The 21,776-nt window shown below is 63.2% G+C and overlaps 3 protein-coding genes across 5 annotated transcripts in view; 2 read left to right on the top strand and 1 right to left on the bottom strand.

The window, feature by feature from the left end:
- The first annotated feature begins 750 nt into the window (after positions 1 to 750).
- LOC119849231 (monocarboxylate transporter 13-like) lies at positions 751 to 7,450 on the top strand. 2 transcript variants are annotated; one of them, XM_043503902.1, is made up of 5 exons: positions 751 to 824; positions 1,491 to 1,716; positions 1,929 to 2,072; positions 3,092 to 3,859; positions 5,363 to 6,125. In XM_043503902.1, the coding sequence occupies exons 2-5, from the start codon at positions 1,500 to 1,502 to the stop codon at positions 5,515 to 5,517; spliced, it is 1,284 nt and encodes a 427-aa protein (XP_043359837.1). In that variant the 5' UTR covers positions 751 to 824; positions 1,491 to 1,499; the 3' UTR covers positions 5,518 to 6,125. The 2 variants fall into 2 exon arrangements, 1 of the variants encoding a protein (XP_043359837.1); XR_006277448.1 differs by lacking the exon at positions 751 to 824 and adding an exon at positions 7,362 to 7,450 and having other exon boundaries at positions 1,462 to 1,716; positions 5,363 to 6,002.
- Positions 6,833 to 11,110, top strand: LOC119849230 (monocarboxylate transporter 13-like). The gene is made up of 4 exons (XM_043503614.1): positions 6,833 to 7,095; positions 7,315 to 7,509; positions 8,962 to 9,728; positions 10,383 to 11,110. Exons 1-4 carry the CDS (start codon positions 6,833 to 6,835, stop codon positions 10,643 to 10,645), a joined length of 1,488 nt encoding a protein of 495 aa, XP_043359549.1. The 3' UTR covers positions 10,646 to 11,110.
- A 1,075-nt stretch (positions 11,111 to 12,185) lies between these two features.
- Positions 12,186 to 21,776, bottom strand: part of ACAP1 (ArfGAP with coiled-coil, ankyrin repeat and PH domains 1) — a 28,119-nt gene continuing 18,528 nt past the window's right edge. Inside the window, exons 10-22 of one of the 2 annotated variants that reach the window (XM_038386119.2) lie at positions 19,668 to 19,780; positions 19,354 to 19,405; positions 19,040 to 19,140; positions 18,706 to 18,817; positions 17,855 to 18,060; positions 15,288 to 15,357; positions 14,961 to 15,055; positions 14,537 to 14,703; positions 14,084 to 14,274; positions 13,868 to 13,977; positions 13,503 to 13,613; positions 13,331 to 13,380; positions 12,186 to 12,931 (exon numbers count right to left, since the gene is read on the bottom strand). In XM_038386119.2, the coding sequence (XP_038242047.1) occupies positions 12,831 to 12,931; positions 13,331 to 13,380; positions 13,503 to 13,613; positions 13,868 to 13,977; positions 14,084 to 14,274; positions 14,537 to 14,703; positions 14,961 to 15,055; positions 15,288 to 15,357; positions 17,855 to 18,060; positions 18,706 to 18,817; positions 19,040 to 19,140; positions 19,354 to 19,405; positions 19,668 to 19,780 (1,479 nt within the window). In that variant the 3' untranslated portion in view covers positions 12,186 to 12,830. The remainder of the gene's footprint in view (positions 12,932 to 13,330; positions 13,381 to 13,502; positions 13,614 to 13,867; positions 13,978 to 14,083; positions 14,275 to 14,536; positions 14,704 to 14,960; positions 15,056 to 15,287; positions 15,358 to 17,854; positions 18,061 to 18,705; positions 18,818 to 19,039; positions 19,141 to 19,353; positions 19,406 to 19,667; positions 19,781 to 21,776) is intronic. The other variant, XM_043503648.1, reaches the window with a different exon arrangement.

Below are 21,776 nucleotides of genomic sequence, written 5' to 3'. Positions count from 1 at the left end.
AGCCAGGGAGAGAACCCAGGAGTCCTGGCTTCCAGCCCCCCCCCCGTTCTAACCACTAGCCCCCACTACCCTCCCAGAGCCAGGGAGAGAACCAAGGAGTCCTGGCTTCCAGCCGTAATCCACCAGCCCCCACTCCCCTCCCAGAGCCAGGGAGAGAACCCAGGAGTCCTGGCTCCCAGCCCCCCCTGCTCTAACCACTAGCCCCCACTCCCTTCCCAGAGCCAGGGAAAGAACCCAGGAGTCCTGGCTTTCAGCCCTATCCCATCAGCCCCCACGCCTGTCCCAGAGCCAGGGAGAGAACCCAGGAGTCCTGGCGGTGCCCCAGGTACATTCCTTCTCAAGACCCATAGTTGTCTCAGTCCTGCCCTTAAAGCAGGGGGTTCTCAAACTTCACTGTGCCCCCTTTCTGACAACAAAAATGACTACACGACCCCAGGAGAGGGGACGGAAGCCTAAGCTTGACTCCCATTGCCCCGGGCAGGGGGAACAAAGCAGAAGGCTTGGGGCCCGGGCGGTGGGGCTCAGGCTTTCAGTCCCCAGGGTCCCAGCAACTCTCAGCCAGCTCTGGCCACCCCATTCAAATGGGGGTCCCAACCCACCGTTTGAGAACCACTGTCTTAAAGCGAAGGGGGAGGGGGAAGGAGCCAATGGCCTGGCTGGGGGGCGGGGGAGGGGAAGAAATTCTTGAGGACACAAAATGGACTTTGCCCCCCCATTTGCCGTGTAATCCAAGCCCCCCCCCCGTCGGACACGGCCTGCAGCCCCCGGCCCCCAGCCTTTCCCTGGAGCTCCTGGGACTCCCAGAGCTCAGCGCAGACCCAGAGGTACCTGGAAGCCAGGACGCCTGGGTTCTCTCCCCGGCTCTGGGAGGGAGTGGGGGCTGGTGGGTCAGAGCAAGGGGTGCTGGGAGCCAGGACTCCTGGGTTTTCTCCCCGGCTCTGGGAGGGGAGTGGGGGCTGGTGGGTTAAAGCAGGGGGGGCTGGGAGCCAGGACTCCTGGGTTCTCTCCCTGGCTCTGGGAGGGGAGTGGGGTCTGATGGGTTAAAGCAGGGGGGGCTGGGAGCCAGGAGTCCTGGGTTCTCTCCCCGGCTCTGGGAGGGGAACAGGATCTGGTGGTTAGAGCAGTGGGGGGATGGAAGCCAGGACTCCAGGAGGGAAGTGGGGTGTAGTGGTTAGAGCGGGGGGGGGGGCGCTGGGAGCCAGGACTCCTGGGTTCTAACCCGGCAAGGGGAGCGGGATGTAGTGGGGGTGGGGGAGGAGGCTGGAAGCCAGGACTCCTGCATTGTGTCATCAGCTGTGCTGGGAAGTTGCTGGCAGGAGCCTTTGTCTCCCTGTGCCTCAGTTTCCCCAACTGGATCTCAGGAATCGAGGAGACTAGCTCACCAGAGGACCCACAGCACCAAAGTTCATGGACTTACCCTCATCTCTTTCCCTTCAGCTGGTTTGTTTTTCCACCCCAGCCCCCAGCAACTTCTGATCTCCCGTCTCCAGGAAACAGCGATGGTGGACCCCATGGCAGAACATGCATGCCCTGAACCCCCCGACGGGGGCTGGGGTTGGATGGTGGTGCTAGCTGGCTTCCTCCAGTCGGCACTGGTTTTCGGGGTGATCCGCTCCTTCGGCGTCTTCTTCATGGAGTTTGTGGGGTACTTCGGGGAACTGGCAGGGTGCGTCTCGTGGGTGACCTCCATCGGGATCGCCGTGCAGCAGTTGGGGGGTGAGTGAGGGACCCCCCGCGGGGGTGGGGGGGGCTAAGATCTCAGGGACAGAAGTGGAGTAGCCGGGAACCCCCGCCCCCAGCCACCGCTCCCCAAAGAGCCCGCTGCTGGGGGAGGCCCAGAGCTCCCCCCCCAGCCCACTCCTCCCCCAGAGTCAGCTGCATCGCAGGGTAACAGGTCCCGCCCCGTGTCTCTCTGCTGCCCCCTGCAGGTCCGGTGGGCAGCGCCCTCAGCACCCAGTACGGCGCCCGCCCCGTGGTGATGGCTGGGGGCGTCCTCTCAGGACTGGGCATGTTCCTGGCATCCTTCGCCACCAGCCTGACCCACCTGTATCTGAGCATTGGGCTGCTCTCAGGTAGGTACCCCCTGATCCCCCCCGCCTCAGTGCCCTCTGGGAGTACCCTCGTTCAAGGCTGGGAGTAAGGGCTTCTGGGTAACCCAGTGCACCATGGTCTAGTTATAGTTGCCCAGAGCGCAGGGGCTCCTGGGTAAAATCCAGGCATCTGTGTCCTCAGGTTAGGGTCCTTGGGGGGTGTGTGTGTGGCTCTTTTAGGGTTCTCCAGCTATTCCTCCTCCCAGATGGGTCCTAGACATTAAGACCAGGAGGGGACCATCCAATCTGGCTTCCTGCACCATCCCTGCTGCCTACTCCTCCTTCCATCTCATATCTGGTGGTCAAGCTAGACCATGGCACACTAAGCAGGGGAAAATCACACCCACACCCACACCTCCCAGGGCCTTGGTTCTTGAGCTGTGTGGTGCCCATGGCCCAGACTCTGCTGCCCCTTCTGAGCTCTAGAACCCTCTGCTCTGGATCATCCATAGTTGCTCTAGCCCAGATCTCCATGCTCATGAGCGTGGCCTAGATCGTCGCAAGGCCAATTTCCTGCCTAGCTCAGGCCAGTCCATTTTACCCATTTCCTTTCCCACCACAGCTCCGGCAAGCTAGAGCAAGGGACAGCAATGATCTAGAACCCAGTGCAATGGCAGCTGGCACCTAGAACCCCCCACTCGCAGGCCTCACCAGGAGTTCCCCTCCCCCCATCCCAGACCCAGCCAGCATGGCTTGAGATGATGTCTCTAATTGCTCATGACTCTCCCACCCCCAGGCCAGATGCTAAAGGGACAATGGCTCTTTCTCCCCAGTCATGTCCTGCAGCCAACCTAGAACATAAAATGCTTTGGGTTACCTAGAACATATGGCATGTGTCACCTAGACCCCAGAGTATCTAATTGTTTAGACATCCTAGAACATACAATGCTTTGCGTTGTCTAGAATGCTCCATTCAGCCTGGTGTCCCACCTGCCCCATTCCCAGATCAGACCCCCAATTCTGGTTTTGGTCACCTGTTCCCTTTCCTTCCCCCCCTGCAGGACTGGGCTGGGCCTTGGTCTTCACCCCTTCCGTGGCTTCTGTGGCCCGGTACTTTGGCAAGCGCCGGGCCTTCGCCACGGGCCTGGCTGTCTCAGGGGCCGGCCTGGCCTCCTTTGCCTTCTCCCCACTCTTCCAGCTGCTGGTGGACACCTACGCCTGGCGGGGGGCCCTCCTGGTGGTGGCCGGCATCTCCTTCAACCTGGTGGCCGCCGGGGCCCTGCTGCGGCCATTGGAGCTGGAGGGCAACAAGGCATCCATGCCGGAGGCGGGGTGCCTGCAGCTGCCGGCCTTCTCCTCCCTCTGCCGGCCAGGCCTGGCCTGCCACGGGCCCTTCCTCCTGTTCTCTGCAGCCTTCATCTTGGTGGATGCCGGCTACTACGTGCCCTATGTCCACCTGGTGCCCCACGCCCGGGAGCTGGGCTTCGACGAATACCGAGCCGCCTTCCTCCTGTCCTCGGCCGCCATGGCCGACCTGTGCGGCCGCGTGGTGGGCGGCTGGCTGGCCGATCGCTTCGCCATCCGCCTAGTCCACAACCTGACCCTCTGGACCATCCTGACGGGCCTCTCCATGATGTTGGTGCCGCTGGGGCAGAGCTACTCCCTCCTGATGGGCCTCTGTGTCTGCTACGGCTTCTTCGCCGGCGCCCTGGTGCCCCTCCAGTTCTCCGGCCTGGCGGAGATTGTGGGAACGGGGCGCATCATGGAGGGGATTGGACTCATGCAAATGCTGGAAAGTGCTGGCTCCCTCGTGGGGGCCCCTCTGTCCGGTAAGGAACCAGGTTCTCTTTCTTACTGTGCTGCCCCCGTCCCTTTTGGACCCAGTATTTGGAACGGTTGCTGCCAGGAGAAATTGAGGAAGGAGGCAGATAAAGGTCTTTCCTGACAAGTGGCCCCAGGCAGCCCACTGTCCTTTGCCTGGTCTCTGACACATCCCCAGGGGCTGGTAGGGGAACCCGGGCCTGCCCTCTACTCTGGGTTCCAGCTCACAGGCTCTCCAGTCACTGCCCTACATCCTGGCTTCCCCCTCTCTCCCGTCTCTGGGTTCACCAGCCCCCCAATTCCCTCCTCCCAAGGAGCATCTATGGACTACCCCCTAGAGTCCCTACTTGGCCACCATAACCCTTCCAGTCTTGTGTGGGGGTGGACACCCACTCCACAAGTTCTAAGCCTTTCTTGCATGAATTCATCAATCTAGCTTTGTAGAGAGGGCTGTAGAGAGGGAGGGAAACAAAAAGGAAGGTGACCCATTAATTACAGGTAACCCCCAGAATTAAACCTTCCCCCAAAACAAGGTCCTGGCCTGGGACTCAGAAGACCTGGGTTCTAGTTGAACAACATGTTCTAGGTAACCCAAAGTCTCCCATTGTCTAAATAGCCCTAGGAATATGGCCGAAAGGAGATGCCAATCCTGGGTGCTAGGCTGTGGCACTCTGGGTCCTAGGTAGCTCTAACAACTCTAAAAAGCCCTAATCATATGATCTAAAGATGACTCCAATCCTGAGAGCTAATTCGTGGCATTCTGCGTTCTAAGAATGGGTTCTAGGTAGCCAATAAACCCATGTGGGCCTATGTAGCCTGAAATCATGTAGGCTAATGCCTGAGGTAGGCCAGCTAGCTAGAACATTATTAGTGATTGATTACTGTAGATATAGGAGCCCTTGTCATGGACTGGAACTTGATTGTGCTAGGTGCAGTATAGAATCCAAAGATGGTCCTTCCCCCAAAGCCCTTACCATCGAAGTATAAGACAAGAGACAACAGCAGGATATGTATAGAATATGGTGTTCTGGAGTCTAAGTATCACTGAAAATGTGTTTGAGATAATCCATGACTGGTCTGCATAGTCCCATGAGACTATCAAGCAGATATGTTCTAGGCTGTCCAAACCACCAGGCTTTGGGGTTCTAGGTAGCCCTTTCAGTACTTTCTAGGTAACCCATCACTTCGTACCATCTAGTCTGTCTAGACAGCAAGCTGTTCTGTGATTTAGGTGACACATACAATACTTTCTAGATAATCAGTGCAGGATGTCTAGGCAATGAGGGATTTTGGGTTCTAGGTAATGCATATTGTACACTTTAGATAACTCAAAGCCACATATGTTCTGGGATGTCTAGAGAATTAGATATTATGGGTTCCAGGTAACATGTAGTGCATTCTAGACAACACAAAGACTTGTATGTTCTAGCATGTCTAAATAATTAGATGCTCCAGATTCTAGGTTACACATGCAGTATGCTCTCAGTAACCCAAAGCATTGTTTGTTCTAGGTTGGCTGCGGGACATGACTGGGGACTACACAGCCTCTTTCATTGTAGCAGGGGCTTTCCTCCTCGCTGGAAGTTTGCTCCTTTTTGCCCTGCCAAATTATTTTTCCTGCCCCATGGACTCAACAACTGAGGAGGAGACCAGGGGGGATCCTTGAGACTTTAGCTCCTGGGGGGTTGTCCTAGAGAGTCAGATCAGAAGTGAGAGGTCAGCAGGAGGCAGAGCAGCGAGTACTGTATACGGAGCCAGCCAATAGGTGTCTGTTTCTTCGCTGACCATCGTAAGACGGTTGGAGGATGCATAAGAGATAGAAGGAGGAAGCTACCCAGTCCAGATTCACTCCTCTTTGCAAACTGGTGTCCAGAGCACCCTAGATCTTTCAGGCTAGAAAGGACCCCAATGGTCCCCTAGTCTGACCTTTTGCATGGCACAGAGAACTCCAGTCATTCCTGCCTACAGCCCATATCTGATGATCGAGCTAGCAGTCTTGATTTAAAAGGACATGTGTGACGGAGAAGACGCCACCACTCTAGGGGAAATTGGCCCCCCTAATTAATCGCCCTCCCCACGAAAAATTTGCACTTGATTGGCCGAGCTAGTGAAGGTCGTCTCCTCCCTTTGACCATGTTTCTCTCTCTGTCTGTGCGTAACACAATCGCAACCGGACGCCCTGGCTGATCGGTTCCAAATTTTCAGGGCATGGTCGAGGCGTTGATAGCTAGAACCCTGTTGATTTAGGGGGAGATTGGAAAACAAACTAACTGGGGAGAGGGACACACGGCGACTCTGCCAGCTCTGTGGTGCAGCCATGCGGCCACCTCTGGGGTGGGGCAGCTGGTTATACAGGGACCCTTCACCTGGTGCTGCATTGCCCCAGCAGTGGCTGCATCTCAGCACTGGGTGAGGGGCCCCTGTGTAACCAGCTATCCCCAGTTTTCTCCCACACCCACCAGGGGCCAAACTGATGGGGTTCATAGCCTAGCAACACATGGGGTGGGCAGAAGGATGGGCTGCCATTAGATGCCTCCTCTCAGCCTCACAATTCACAGCCTCACTTCACCTCACAATTCACTGATAAGAACGCCCAACCTTAGAGACCTGGGTTGACGTCTGGCACCAGGCACCCTGCTGCTGTTTGCTGGATCTCCAGAGCTGGGAGAGGGTCGAGGGGGGCCTCTGTGCAGCCCCACCCACCCGAGGTTAACAGCCACAGGGTCATTCTGCAGGGCACTCGCTGGGATGCAGCCACCTCTGGCGTAGGGCATGGCTGCTGATTCATGGCCCAACCCCCCTGCTGCGCTGCCCGGGGACCGTTCATCGTGGAGTCATCTCTGGGGTGGAGCAGATTGATCAGCCACACAGCAATGCTGCACAGAGATTGCTCACCCAGCACTGAGGGGCTACCCCCTCTGGGGAGGAGCGAGGCAGCTGATTATGCCAGACTCGCCTCCGGCGCACTGCACTGAATCTCCATGGAGCCCCCCAACGGGGGCTGGGGCTGGCTGGTGGCCCTGGCAGTCTTCCTGGAGTCGGGGTTGATTTTCGGGGTGATTCGCTCCTTCAGGGTCTTCTTCATGGAGTTTGTGGGGCACTTCGGGGAGCTGGCGGGGCGCGTGTTCTGGGTCACATCCATCACAATAGCCATCCTGCTGTTTGCTAGTGAGTATCGACTCTCCGGCCTTCTCCCTCCCCGCTTTAACCAGAGCGTCTCATCCCTCACTTGGCGGGGTGGCTGGTGACACAGGGACCCCTCGCCCGGCACTGAGATGCGGCCACCTCTGGGGCGAGGCAGCTGGTTACACCGGGACCCCACACCCGGTGCCGAGATGCAGCCACCTCTTCGCCAGGGCAGCCGTTTTTAACTGGGATTCTCCCAACCCCACTTATTGCACCATCCTCCAGGACAGGAGGGTGCTCTGAGCTCCACATACCTCCACTCCTCCCCCAGAGTCAGCTGCAGCCCAACCGGCCCAACCGGTATCCCTCTGCTGCCCCTTGCAGGTCCGGTGGGCACTGCCCTCAGCACCCAGTATGGCACGCGCCCCATGGTGATGGCCGGGGGTGTCCTCTCGGGGCTGGGCATGCTCCTGGCGTCCTTCGCCACCAGCCTGACATACCTGTACCTGAACATCGGGCTGCTCTCAGGTAGGTCCCCCCTGAGCGTATCCTCGCTCAAGGCCGGGAGCAAGGGCTTCTGGGTAACCCAGTGTACCATGGGAGTCTAGCCCCATTGCACAGGCCTCTTCCTGGAAGCAAGGCATTCTGGGTAAAATCTGGACAGAAGGATGCTCTGTGGTTGGGCAGTGAGGATTAAGTGCCCTTGGCTGTAGCTTAGAACTTTCTATAATGAAGGATCTGGAGAACCAGATTCTAGAACAGCAAACCCGGTTCTAGATCAGCAAACCCTGGTCCCAATCCCAGTGCAATGAGGATCTAGAGCTTTGAAGCTCCAGCCTTCACTATAACAAAGGGCTGACCCTGCCCATCGAGCTGTGAAATCTCTGCTCCACTCCCTCCTCCCCAGTAGCCTCTGGTGTCTGGATAATGCGAGGGAGGACATGGAGGTTTTGGTGTGCGGGCAATTCTCGACCAATGCAGGGGTGGGGGGAAGGAGGTCTGTGCATTTTGGGTCAAAACTGACATTTGTCGAAGTTTGTGGGTCATCAGAAAATCTGAACCAATCTCAGCTTTGCATGTTCTGATTTCGAGCATGTTTGGAAACAGAGTTGAAGGAAATTTGGACCTGACAAAATGAGAATGTTCTAATTTGGGGGGAAGTTTTCATGCCACACACACACCCCAACGCGAAATCAACACAGATCCATCAACCATTCTGGTGTAATTTGAGCTGCATTTTCGCAACTCCCATATGTTCTAGATAGCAAAAGCAGGATTCACGATGGGTTCTAGGTTGGCATAACATGGGTCATTCCAGAAGCACGATAGCTGTACAAGCTTCAGTCTACTTCAATTCAATAGGTTCTAGGTAGCACAGACAGGAGTCATGCCTAGTTCTAGGTTTGTCTTAACACAGTGTGCTCCAGATGCAACCTAGCCCTGTAAGCTGTAGTCTACTCCAGCTCCAGACCTTCTAGGTTGCACAAACAGGGATTCATGGTGGGTTCTAGATTGCATAGCATGGTGCATTCTAGATGTGTCCTAGGCCTATAAACTGTAGTTTACTCCAGCTCAATAAGTTCCAGGTAGCACACACAGGATTCATGATGGGTTCTAGGTTGGCTTAACAAGGGCTGTTCCAGATCATGACAGCTGTAAAGCTGGAGTCAATTCCAATTCCATATGTTCTAAGTAGCACAGACAGGATTCATGCCTAGTGCTAGGTTTGTCTTAACACAGTGTGTTCTAGATGCATCCTAGCTCCATAAGTTGTAGTCTACTCCAGCTCCAGACGTTCTAGGTAGCACAAACAGGATTCATGCTGGGTTCTACATTGGCTCAGCATGGTGCATTTCTAGACGCATCCATACAAGCTGTAGTCAACTCCGACTCAAACCATTCTAAGTAGCACAATCTTCTGGCTCAAAGCAGGAGAGCCCACCTCTCCAACCCTCATAACCCCAGTTCCCCACCTCTCTTGCAGGCTTTGTGGCATGCTAGTCTTTGCCCCTTCAGTGGCCATGCTTGCCCGTTACTTCAAACGATGCCGGGCGCTGGCCACTGCTGTGGCCTTCTCTGCACCTGGGTTGTCCTCGCTGGCCTTCTCCCCGCTCTTCCAGTTCCTGGTGGACTCCTATGGCTGGCGTGGAGGGCTCATGATCGTGGCAGGCCTGACCTTCCACCTGGTGGCATGTGGCGCCCTCCTCTGCCCGCTGGCCCTGGCAGAGAACTTGGCTCTGGCACCAGCCCCACAGAGGTCGTGGCTGGCAAAGCTGTCCTCCCTGTTTGGCTTGGCTTTGCTCACCAGTCGGCCTTTCCTGACCTTTGCTGTAGCTGGTCTGTTGATGAATTTGGGCTACCTTGTCCCCTTTGCCCACCTAGTGCCCCATGCCTGCGAGATAGGCTTTGACGAATACCAGGCTGCTTGCCTCGTGTCCGTGATGGGTGCCACCAATCCGGGTGGCCGCCTGGTGGCTGGCTGGCTGGATGCCCGCAGAACCTTCCGCCTCCTTCACACCCTGACTCTCTGGACCCTCCTGATGGGCATCACGCTGCTCCTGGTTCCCTTTAGGCACATCTGTCTCATCCTGATGGGCATTGACATCTGCTATGGGTTCTTAGCTGGCGTCATTATCCCACTGAAATTCTCCAGCCTGGTGGAAATCGTGGGGACTGGTCGGATCTCAGAAGCTACTGGGCTCGTAAACCTAATGGAAAGTTTTGGGGCTCTGGCTGGCCCCCCATTATCTGGTAAGGTCTTGGAGTTTGTCTTTCTCCCCCTACTTTAGGCAGCAAGCACCTCCCATCCCCTGGCTGCTCATTCCACACTCATGGATCAGGCAGTGTGAAGTGGCCAGGGAGGTTCTGGTGACCCACAAGCGGGAACCAGGTTGTAGGTGATCTCTTCAGTCTGGGTACCATTTCACCCATCCTCTAACCTTTGGGGTCACCGCTGGGGCCATGGTTTCATCATTCACAGACCCCTAAATTTGTACATTCTAGGTAGTGCTAGCCCTATGGGCTGTAGGCAGCTCTAGAACCTGGCTTTCTGAGTAACTGGAATGCTACATGCATAGGTTCTAGGTAGCTCTAACTCTATGTGCTAGACATGACTTCACATCCCAGCTGTCTAGATTATTTGAACACTAGAAGGCCTGGGTTCAAGATAGCTGTAACCATATTGGTTAAGTACAACTCCAGAACTTGGCTTTCTGGATAGTTGGAACACTATATTCCCTAGGTTCTAGGTAGCTCTAACCCTGTGGGTCATGGGCATCTCCTGAATCCAGCTTTCTAGGCAATTGGAACACTATCTGCTCTGCATTCTAGGTAGACTAGAAATGATGCAAGCTGGGTTCTAGGTACCCCTAATATTGGTATAACTCGTGTTCTTTTGTGTTCTAGGTTTCCTAAGGGATATGACCAGGAGCTACACAGTCTCTTTCATAGCATCTGGGACTTTCCTCATGGCGGGGGGCCTGGTCTTCTTTATGGTGCCGAACTTTTGCTCCTGTTCCACTGCTTCTCCTCCCAAACAGTCAGGTGACCCAGAGGATGCTGGGAATTTAACCCACCAGAATGGAGACCACCCTTGCACAAGAGAGCCTCGGGCGCTGACCTCTGGGAATGGCCCAGGACAAGTGTCCCCACTTAAATCAGGACAATAAGGTCCTAGAGAGGAGTGAGATGAAGTGACGTTGGAAATGGGGGAGGCGGGTAATCACAGCAGGCTAGATTCTGAGCTCAGTTCCAGTGGTGTAAATCCAGAGTAACTCCAGTTCAGTTAATGGTGTAAATCCAGAGTGGCTCCAGTTCGGTCAATGGTATAAGGATCAGACTCTGAGCTCAGTGATGCTAGCGTAGATCCAGAGTTTAGTGTAACGGCCAGATTCACATCTCTGTTCCACTGGTGTAAATCCAGAGTCATTCCAGTTCGGTCAATGGTGCAAATCCAGAGTCACTCCCAATCAATAAAAGCTATAAGGACCAGACTTTGATCTCAATTCCACCGGTGTAAATCCAGAGTCGCTGCAGTGCAAAAAGGACCAGATACTGAGCTCAGTACCACCAGTGTGAATCCAGAGCCACTCCAATTCACTCAGTGGCGTAAATCCAGAGTGACTCCAGTTCAGTCAATAGTTTAAATCCAGAGTCACTCTTCTGAGAGGGTTACTCCATTTTTACACCTCAGGTCCGCTCTTCCACCGGCTTCTCCCCTTGAAGTTCGTGTAGACCCTACCGAAAAAACATTTTCCACACGCGGCCTGCCGGAAAACCACGCTCTCGGCATTAAACGCAGGGTAGGCTCCAGGTTCACCCTATGAGCCGAGCCCGCAGCTGACTCCAGAGGTCCTTTTGAAGCTTCAGCTGTATTTCTTATCCGCAGCGCCCAACCCCACCCGCCCTTATCTCCGTGTCCCAGACCCATGGGCAAGCCTGGTCAATGTGACCCTTGGAGGGCAGAGACAGGGAGGCGGAAAGGAGACAGGCTGGAATCATGCGTGAGGTTTTGGGGGGTGTGGCTGAAAGAGGCTACAGAGACGTTGCAGATGTGGGGCGTGGGGACGAGCGGGGACTCCTGGGTTCTCTCCCCAGCTCTGGGAGGGGAGTGGGGGCTGGTGGGTTAGAGCAGGGGGGGCTGGGAGGCAGGACTCCTGGGTTCTCTCCCCGGCTCTGGGAGAGGAGTGGGGGCTGGTGGGTTAGAGCAGGTCGGGGGGGCTGGGAGCCAGGACTCCTGGACCCTAGCATCCCGGGGAGCGGGAAGGAATAGTGAACCTCACTGTCACCTGGAGATCTCCACGCTCCAGGGGGGGGGCAGAAGGGGCAATTTGGGTGGGGTACAAGAGGCATGTGGCCGGGCTGGGGTGAAATTCACCACCCCCAGATTTGCACCCAGAGGGGCTGCCCCGTGCCCGAGGATCCAAGCTCCTGAACGCGCCCACCGGGGAACGCCCAGGAGTGGGGTAGGTGAGGCGCTGCCCCCTCCAGCCCCAAGGGTGAACCCAGTGCTGCCCTCTAGGGGAGGAATGCTTTCCTGCAGCGAGACATGGACAATGCCGCCACCTGGTGGGGAGATGGAGAAACAGGCGACGAAGCTACAGGATCCCTGTGTAACCAGCCGCCCTGCCCCAGAGGTGGGCGCATCTCAGGGCCGGGCCAGGGGTCCCTGGATAACCAGCCGCCCCGCCCCAGAGATGGACGCAGGAGTTGATATTCCAGCCTGGTCTGTTTATTGCATGCCACCTTTGTACAGATGCCCGGATCTCCCGCTGCGCCCACAGTGGGAGGGGAGGGGGAAAGGGGGCTCCTCCTTCCCCTCCATTCAAAGACGGGGGACCCCCACTCAGAAGAAAGACATCTCATCCGGAGGAGGGGGCCATGTGTGTGTACATGGGCGGGGAGGTTTAAAACAACAAACAGGGAGAGTGGTCCCATAGAAACAATAAATAGGACAGGTGGGGATATGGGATTAGCCCCTGCCCCATAAATGGGGGGGGATCTGGGGGACAGAAGGGGGGCCAGGGAGAAGCCCCTCCCCATAATGGAGGTGGGGGATGGATAAGCCCCTGCCTTATAATGAGGGGACGATCTGGGGACCAAAAGATCAGGCCAGGGGCACGAGTGGGGACAACAGCAGATCGGCCCCACCCCTATTATCTCTTTCCCAAGAGTCACATCAAAGCAGCAGAACAATGAGGGGGGATAATTAACAAGGCAGCCTGGGGGGGGCGTCCCTGCTGCATTGCTGCCCCGCCCAGCCAGGGATGGGGGGGAGCCAGGAGTGGGGGAGGGGATTCCCCCCCACAGACACACGAAAGGCAATGGTGGCTAGGCGGTGCTCCCCCCCGGGGGCTACAGGGTGGTGAGTTTCAGGTCACGGCGGGTCAACTTCTCGGGGTTGTCGGACGCCATCAGGGAGAAGTCCCGGAAGATGTCGAGGTAGGTCTCGTCGCCTGGGAGGGCAAAGGGCATAGGAGTGGGGCAAGGTGCCCCACAGTCCCGACCCGCAGCCCCATGCTAGCCCAGCCTTGCCCCCTCCCAGCCCTGCCGGTGCCCCTCACTCCCGCCCCCCAGCCCCTGCCAGCCCAGCCCTGCCAGTGCCCCTCACTCCCGCCCCACAGCCCCCTGCTAGCCCCGCCCTGCCCCCCACAGCCCTGCCGGTGCCCCTCACTCCCGCCCCACAGCCCCCTGCTAGCCCAGCCCTGCCCCCCCAGCCCTGCCGGTGCCCCTCACTCCCGCCCTGCAGCCCCCTGCTAGCCCAGCCCTGCCCCCCCCAGCCCTGCCGGTGCCCCTCCGTCCCACCCTGCAGCCCCTGCTAGCCCAGCCCTGGGCCCCCAAGACAAGACACCCACCTGACTGTCCCTGCGCGACCTCTGCCTCCCGCATCTTGGCCAGCCGCAGCCTGCGGGGGGAAGGGGGGGCAGAAAATGAGACACGTTGCCCTCCCCCATCTCCCTGATTCACCCCTCCCCCTCCATCAGCACCCCCGCCTCCCCAACCTGGGGGGGGGGGGCGCGGACTCACAGGGTGACGATGTCAGCGTTGGCCGTGTCTATGGCGATGGAGAGCGGTTCCTTCCCCTCCACGTCCACCGCATTCAGATTGGCCCCCCGCTTGAGGAACAGGCAGGCCAGCCTATCAGAGAGCAGAACCGTGAGAAGCGGGTGGGGGTGGGGGGGGTCGAGAAGGTCCCCCATTCGGGTCGGCAACACAGCCCCGGCCCTGCTTAGCTTCGCGGCCGGTGCACCCAAGGGGTGGCGGGTGCCACCAGTGCGGCGGTGCTGGCGCCACGGCGCCCTCTAGCGGCCAGGTGAGGAACAGCAACCCCCCCAGAATTCGCCGTCCTGGCTGGGCGGGCCCCCGGGCGGGCCCCAGCCCCCCGAACCTACCCGGTGTGGCCCAGGATGGTGGCGTGGTGCAGGGGCCCCCGCCCGGCGCTGTCGGCCTGGTTGACGTTGGCTCCGTTCTGCAGCAGGAACTCGCAGGCCAGCAGGGAGTTCTGGGGACGGGGAGAGGCGGAGTGAGCCGGGGCACAAGGGGTTAACACCCCCCCCCCCACGCGCACCCCAGCTCAGCCCCGCTCTCCCCCCCCGCCCCCCACCTACCGCGGCCACGGCCTGCAGCAGCGGGGTCCGGCTGTCCTCGGCGGCGTTGACCCAGTTGACGTCGGCGCCGTGGGCCAGGGCGTCGGCCATGGTGGGCAGGTTCTGGTGGCCGGCGGCGCAGAAGAGCAGCGCCCCCGGGTGGAGACTGCGCAGGTCTTCGGGGGGGGAGCCGGCCTCTCCTGGCTCTGGAGCTGGGGAGAAAAGTGGGGGGGGCATCAGGGACAGGGGGGCCACCCAGCCATGCCCACTGGGCTACACCCAGGCCCCAAGGCGTCCCCCTGCCCAGCCGCACCCACCCCAGTCACATATCCCTGCCCCCCCCCCGGTTCTGCAGGGGTGGACGAAAGGGGCTGGGTTAGACACAGACACTGCCCCCCCCCGCAGCCCTACACTCCCCCCCTCCCACGGGATTCCCCCCTCCCCAGGATCCTAACCCCTTCCCCCATCAGGTACCTGCCGCCCGGCCAATGCTGCCCGCTTGGGGTTTGAGGGGGGGCCTGGGGGGCCGGTCCCGGTCGAGGGGTCCCCGGCGCCCCCCCCGGCTCAGCCGTGCCTCCGGCAACTTGGTGATGAATTTCTTCTCCACGTATTTGGCCCGGATCCAGCTCTCCTTCTCCGCCCTGTGGGAGGGGGAGTCCGGGGGGGGGCGGTGAGACGGGGCAGCCCCTGCTCGTGCGGGGGGAGAACGCAGCCTTGTGGGGGCGTTTGTGGGCGTGTGGGGAGGGGTCTCATGATGAGCAGCTGGGCTGGGGGAGGGGCCAGTGGGTTCAGGGGGGCGCTCTGGAGGGGGGCAGGTGAGGGTGGAGCCAGGGGGCATCACTGGGAGGGGCATGGCGAAGGGCCAGAGGGTTCAGGGGGGCGTTGGGGGGGGGCTCACCGGGAGCAGCCGGGCTGGGGTCTCTTGACCGTCATCTCGTCCACACGCGCCTCGTAGATGCGGTTCAGGGCTCCGTTCCCCAGCTCGCACATCAGCTGGGGGGGGGAAGGGACACACGGGGGGGCAGTCACAATCCAGATGTGGACCCCCCCCGGGCCTGACCCCCATCCCGTGGCCCAGTGACCAGAGCCCGCAACCCACCAACATGGGGGCGGGGTGTGACTCCACCGGCAAACAGCCCCCCAAGTCACCCTCTGCCTGCCCCCCTTAAGCCCACCCCTTGTGAGACACCCCCCCCGGGCGGACACCCCCCTCCCCCACCGTTACCTTGACGAGCTCCGGCTCCCAGGAGTCGAGCGTCAGGGAGCGAACCTTGGAGAAATGGACCCCCAGGCTCCTGCGACAGAAGGGAGGGAGTCAGCTGGGGGGGCTCAGAGGGGACCCCCCCGGCTGCCCCCCAAGGCCCATATGTGCTGGAGCTCTCGATGGCCAGGCTGGGGGGCTTGGGAGGGGGGCAAGGGGAGGTCGGGGCAGTGGAGGGATAGGGGCACAGTGAGGGGCCGGGGGGATTCGGGGGGGGACCAGTGGATGCCGGAGCACTCGGTGCACAGGGTGATGACCAGGTTGGGAAAGCTGGGGGAGATCGGGGTTCAGGAGGGAAGTGGGAGGCTCGGAGGGCCCCCGGGGGTTTTGGGGGGCCCCGGGGGGGCTCGGGGGGTACTGGAGGATGCCAGAGCACTCGGTGCACAGGGTGATGACCAGGCTGGGGAAGCTGGGAGAGATCGGGGTTTGGGAGGGCAGTGGGGGGTTCGGGAGGGAAGTGGGAGGCTCGGAGGGCCCCGGGGGGGCTCGGGAGGCCCCGCGGGGGCTCAGGGGGTACCGGTGGATGCCGGAGCACTCGGTGCACAGGGTGATGACCAGACCGGGGGAGATGGGGGAGATCTGGGTTCAGGAGGGCAGTGGGGGGCTTGGGGGGCCTTAAGGTTTTTGGGGGGCCCCGGGGGCGCTCGGGGGGTACTGGTGGACGCCGGAGCACTCGGTGCACAGGGTGATGACCAGGCCGGGGGAGCTGGGGGAGATCAGGGTTCAGGAGGGCAGTGGGGGGCTGGGGGGCCTCCGGGGTTTTGGGGGGCCCTGGGGGGGCTCGGGGGGTACCGGTGGATGCCGGAGCACTCGGTGCACAGGGTGATGACCAGGCTGGGGAAGCTGGGGGAGATCGGGGTTTGGGAGGGCAGTGTGGGGTTCGGTAGGGAAGTGGGAGGCTCGGAGGGCCCCCGGGGGTTTTGGGGGGCCCCGGGGGGGCTCGGGGGGTACCGGTGGATGCCGGAGCACTCGGTGCACAGGGTGATGACCAGGCTGGGGAAGCTGGGGGAGATCGGGGTTCGGGAGGGCAGTGGGGGGTTCGGTAGGGAAGTGGGAGGCTCGGAGGGCCCCCGGGGGTTTTGGGGGGCCCCGGGGGGGCTCGGGGGGTACCGGTGGATGCCGGAGCACTCGGTGCACAGGGTGATGACCAGGCTGGGGAAGCTGGGGGAGATCGGGGTTCGGGAGGGAAGTGGAAGGTTCGGAGGGCCCCGGGGGGACTCGGGGGGCCCCGCGGGGGCTCGGGGGGTACCGGTGGATGCCGGAGCACTCGGTGCACAGGGTGATGACCAGGCCGGGGGAGCTGGGGGAGATCAGGGTTCAGGAGGGCAGTGGGGGGCTCGGGGGGCCTTTGGGGTTTGGGGAGCCCCGGGGGCTCTCGGGGGTACCGGTGGACGCCGGAGCACTCGGTGCACAGGGTGATGACCAGGCTGGGGAAGCTGGGGGAGATCGGGGTTTGGGAGGGCAGTGGAGGGCTCGGGGGGCTCCCGGGAGTTTGGAGGGCCCCGGGGGGGCTCGGGGGGTACCGGTGGATGCCGGAGCACTCGGTGCACAGGGTGATGACAAGGCTGGGGAAGCTGGGGAAGATCGGGGTTTGGGAGGGCAGTGGGGGGTTCGGGAGGGAAGTGGGAGGCTCGGAGGGCCCCGGGGGGGCTCGGGGGGCCCCGCGGGAGCTCGGGGGGTACCGGTGGATGCCAGAGCACTCGGTGCACAGGGTGATGACCAGGCCGGGGGAGCTGGGGGAGATCAGGGTTCAGGAGGGCAGTGGGGGGCTTGGGGGGCCTTCAGGGTTTTGGGGGGCCCCGGGGGCGCTCGGGGGGGTACTGGTGGACGCCGGAGCACTCGGTGCACAGGGTGATGACCAGGCCGGGGGAGCTGGGGGAGATCAGGGTTCAGGAGGGCAGTGGGGGGCTGGGGGGCCTCCGGGGTTTTGGGGGGCCCCGGGGGGGCTCGGGGGGTACCGGTGGATGCCGGAGCACTCGGTGCACAGGGTGATGACCAGGCTGGGGAAGCTGGGAGAGATCGGGGTTTGGGAGGGCAGTGGGGGGTTCGGGAGGGAAGTGGGAGGCTCGGAGGGCCCCGCGGGGGCTCGGGGGGTACCGGTGGATGCCGGAGCACTCGGTGCACAGGGTGATGACCAGGCCGGGGGAGCTGGGGGAGATCTGGGTTCGGGAGGGCAGTGGGGGGCTTGGGGGGCCTTCGGGTTTTTGGGGGGCCCCGGGGGCGCTCGGGGGGTACTGGTGGACGCCGGAGCACTCGGTGCACAGGGTGATGACCAGGCCGGGGGAGCTGGGGGAGATCAGGGTTCAGGAGAGCAGTGGGGGGCTTGGGGGGCCTTCGGGGTTTTGGGGGGCTCCGGGGGGGCTCGGGGGGTACCGGTGGATGCCGGAGCACTCGGTGCACAGGGTGATGACCAGGCCAGGGGAGCTGGGAGAGATCGGGGTTTGGGAGGGCACTGGGGGGTTCGGGAGGGAACTGGGAGGCTCGGAGGGCCCCGGGGGTTTTGGGGCGCCCCGGGGGAGTTCGGGGGGTACCGGTGGATGCCGGAGCACTCGATGCACAGGGTGATGCCCAGGTTGATGCTGGCCCACTCGGGCGCGGGCTCCCGGCAGTCGCAGCACTGCGCGTTCCCCTCCAGCCGCTGCACCTGGTCCAGCACCCGCTTGTCCCCGCCCGCCCGCAGGCTCCGGCCCGACGCCTCCATGGTGCCCCCCCCCAGCGAGGCGGGGCGCTCCGGGTGCTGGGGGAGGGCACGGAGTTAGGGGGCTGCCTGGGCCCTGTGCTCCCGGCCCGCAGCCCCCCTTCCCCCACGGCAGCCCCCGCTCCCCACCCGCAGCCCCCGTTCCCCCACGGCTCCCCCCTTCCCCCACAGCATCCCCTGCTCCCCACCCGCAGCCCCCACATTTCCCCACAGCATCCCCCACTCCCCACCCACAGCCCTCACATTTCCCCACAGTGCCCCCTGCTCCCCCACACAGACCTCCATTCCCCAACAGCGTTCCCCACTCCCCACCCACAGCCCCCCTTCCACCATGGCTCTCCCTTCCCCCACAGCATCCCCCGCTCCCCACCCACAGCCCCCCTTCCACCACGGCTCCCCCCTTCCCCCATGGCGTCACTAGCTTCCCGCCCACAGCCCCCACATTTCCCCACAGTGCCCCCCGCTCCTCTCCACAAACCCCCCCATTCCCCAACATTGGCCCCCTGATCCCGACCCGCAGCCCCCCCCAGACCAGATAAGGGGTCTCCAGCTGCCTCTGACTGAAGCCTTGGGGGGTTTTGGGGGCCCCTGGGAGGGTCCGTATCTGGCCAGGGGGCTTGGCCTACCACTCGCTGAAGGCCGAGGCCATGGGCAGTTTTGGGGGGTGACTGGGGGGGTCCGTACCTGGCCGGGGGGCTCGGCCTGCCCCTCGCTGAAGGCTGAGGCGATGCTGTTCTGCACGGCTGTCAGCCAGGCCTGCTGGTGTCTCTCTGAGTCGGCCTGCAGCAGGCAGCTCCTGGTTGGGGGGGACATGGGGCGTTTGGGGGGGGCTCCGTGGGGCCCACTCCCCCCCAACCGGAAGGGGGTGGGAGGTCTGGCCTCAGCAGGGGGTAGAGAAAGCTGGTGATGGGGGGGCTGGGGAGGTGCAGCGACGAGGGGGCAGGGGCTTTGCACTGATGCGGGGGGCAGGGGGTCGGGGGGGAGTTGGGGGGCAGCAGGGTTGGGGGGCAGGACTCACTTGGAGGGGGACACGACTTCAAAGCAGAAGCGCCGCTCATGGTCGGGGCAGGGCTTGACGGTGCAGAGCCGCAGGTCCTCCACCACCACCGTCAGCGGGTCCTGGGGGGGGCAGAGACATAGCACCCCATAGCCCCCCCAACCCCCTGCCTCCTGGGAGAGCAGCGAGGAATGCCCCCCTCCCCACCCCTCTGTCCTCTGAGACCAGCCACCTCCCCACCCTTCCTTTGCACCCCCAGCTCACCCCTGGCTGGGCCCCGTCCCCCCGACCCCTTGGGGCCCCCCCCAAGCCCCTCCGCAAAGGCCCCCACTCACCTTGGCCCGTTTCTGATAGACCAGCTGATTGCTCTGGATGGAGAACCAGCGCCTGGCGGAGAGCGGGGGGGCTGTCAGTGGGGGGAGAGGGGTTTGGGGGCCACAGCCCCCTGCCTGGGGGGAGGGAGTGCCATAAGGGGGCGGGGAGGGGGGGAAGGGGAAGGAGGAGGGGCGGGAGGGGGGACGCGGGGGTCTCTGGGCCCCCCCTCCGGACAGACACGGATGCGCACCGGGGGCAGGGGAGTTGGGAGGGGCATGGGGGGAAACGGGGGCGGGCGTGAGGGGAATCGGGGGGCAAAGGGGGGGTCTCTGACCTGCTCCACGTCTTGAAGGCGTTACTGGCTCGCTTGTAGAGGTACCCCTCCATCACCACCCCGTCCGGCGCCTCCCTGCGCCCCTCCAGCACCGCCTCGTCCTGGGACAGGTCCTGGGGGGGGGCCGGGCTGTCACTGGGGGGGCACGGCCCCGCCCCACCCACTGCGCAGCCCCTCCCTCGCCTCGGCCCCCCAGGACCCCGCCTGCCCTCTTCACAGCCCCTGCCCTGGGCCCCGCCTCCCCCCCAGGACCCCGCCTCCCCTCTCCACAGCCCCCGCCCTCGCCCCGGGCCCCGCCCCCACCAAGCCTCGCCCCGTTATGCCAGGCGCAGCCCCGCCTCCACCCCACTGAGCCCTGCCCCCACCAAGCCCCGCCTCACTCTGCAATGTGCAGCCCCGCCTCCACCCCCTGAGCCCCGCCCCCACCAAGCCCCGCCCCGCTCTGCCAGGCACAGCCCCGCCTCCAGCCCACTGAGCCCTGCCCCCACCAAGCCCCGCCTCACTCTGCCAGGCGCAGCCCCGCCTCCACCCCCTGAGCCCCGCCCCCACCAAGCCCCGCCCCGCTCTGCAATGTGCAGCCCCGCCTCCACCCCCTGAGCCCCGCCCCCACCAAGCCCCGCCCTGCCAGGCACAGCCCCGCCTCCAGCCCACTGAGCCCCGCCCCCACCAAGCCCCGCCTCACTCTGCCAGGCGCAGCCCCGCCTCCACCCCTGAGCCCCGCCCCCACCAAGCCCCGCCCCGCTCTGCAATGTGCAGCCCCGCCTCCACCCCACTGGGGCCTGCCCCCACCAAGCCCCGCCCCGCTCTGCCAGGCGCAGCCCCGCCTCCAGCCCACTGAGCCCTGCCCCCACCAAGCCCTGTCCCGCTCTTAAGGCGCAGCCCTGCCTCCACCCCACTGGGGCCTGCCCCCACCAAGCCCCACCCCGCTCTGCCAGGCGCAGCCCCGCCTCCACCCCCTGAGCCCCACCCCCACCAAGCCCCGCCCCGCTCTGCCAGGCGCAGCCCGCCTCCAGCCCACTGAGCCCTGCCCCCACCAAGCCCCGTCCCGCTCTTAAGGCGCAGGCCCCACCTCCACCCCACTGAGCCCCACCCCCACCAAGCCCCGCCCGCTCTGCCAGGCGCAGTCCCGCCTCCACCCCCAGAGCCCCCCCCCACCAAACCCCGCCCCGCTCTGCCAGGCGCAGCCCCGCCTCCACCCCCTGAGCCCCGCCCCCACCAAGCCCCACCCCGCTCTGCCAGGCGCAGCCCCGCCTCCAGCCCACTGAGCCCTGCCCCCACCAAGCCCCGTCCCGCTCTTAAGGCGCAGCCCCACCTCCACCCCACTGAGCCCCGCCCCCACCAAGCCCCGCCCCGCTCTGCCAGGCGCAGTCCCGCCTCCACCCCCAGAGCCCCGCCCCCACCAAACCCCGCCCCGCTCTGCCAGGCGCAGCCCCGCCTCCACCCCCTGAGCCCCGCCCCCACCAAGCCCCACCCCGCTCTGCCAGGCGCAGCCCCGCCTCCACCCCCTGAGCCCCACCCCCACCAAGCCCCACCCCGCTCTGCCAGGCGCAGCCCCGCCTCCAGCCCACTGAGCCCTGCCCCCACCAAGCCCCGTCCCGCTCTTAAGGCGCAGCCCCACCTCCACCCCACTGAGCCCCACCCCCACCAAGCCCCGCCCCGCTCTGCCAGGCGCAGTCCCGCCTCCACCCCCAGAGCCCCGCCCCCACCAAACCCCGCCCCGCTCTGCCAGGCGCAGCCCCGCCTCCACCCCCTGAGCCCCGCCCCCACCAAGCCCCACCCCGCTCTGCCAGGCGCAGCCCCGCCTCCAGCCCACTGAGCCCCTGCCCCCACCAAGCCCCGTCCCCGCTCTTAAGGCGCAGCCCCACCTCCACCCCACTGAGCCCCGCCCCCACCCAGCCCCGCCCGCTCTGCCAGGCGCAGTCCCGCCTCCACCCCCAGAGCCCCGCCCCCACCAAACCCCCGCCCCCTCTGCCAGGCGCAGCCCCCGCCTCCACCCCTTGAGCCCCGCCCCCACCAAGCCCCGCCCCGCTCTGCCAGGCGCAGCCCCGCCTCCAGCCCACTGAGCCCTGCCCCCACCAAGCCCGGTCCCACTCTTAAGGCGCAGCCCCA

The sequence above is a fragment of the Dermochelys coriacea genome, chromosome 28 (genome assembly GCF_009764565.3).
Source record: "Dermochelys coriacea isolate rDerCor1 chromosome 28, rDerCor1.pri.v4, whole genome shotgun sequence".
In the NCBI taxonomy this organism is placed as follows: Eukaryota; Metazoa; Chordata; order Testudines; family Dermochelyidae; genus Dermochelys; species Dermochelys coriacea.
Note: the sequence above shows the minus strand (reverse complement) of the source record. Positions and strands in the feature narration are given on the sequence as shown.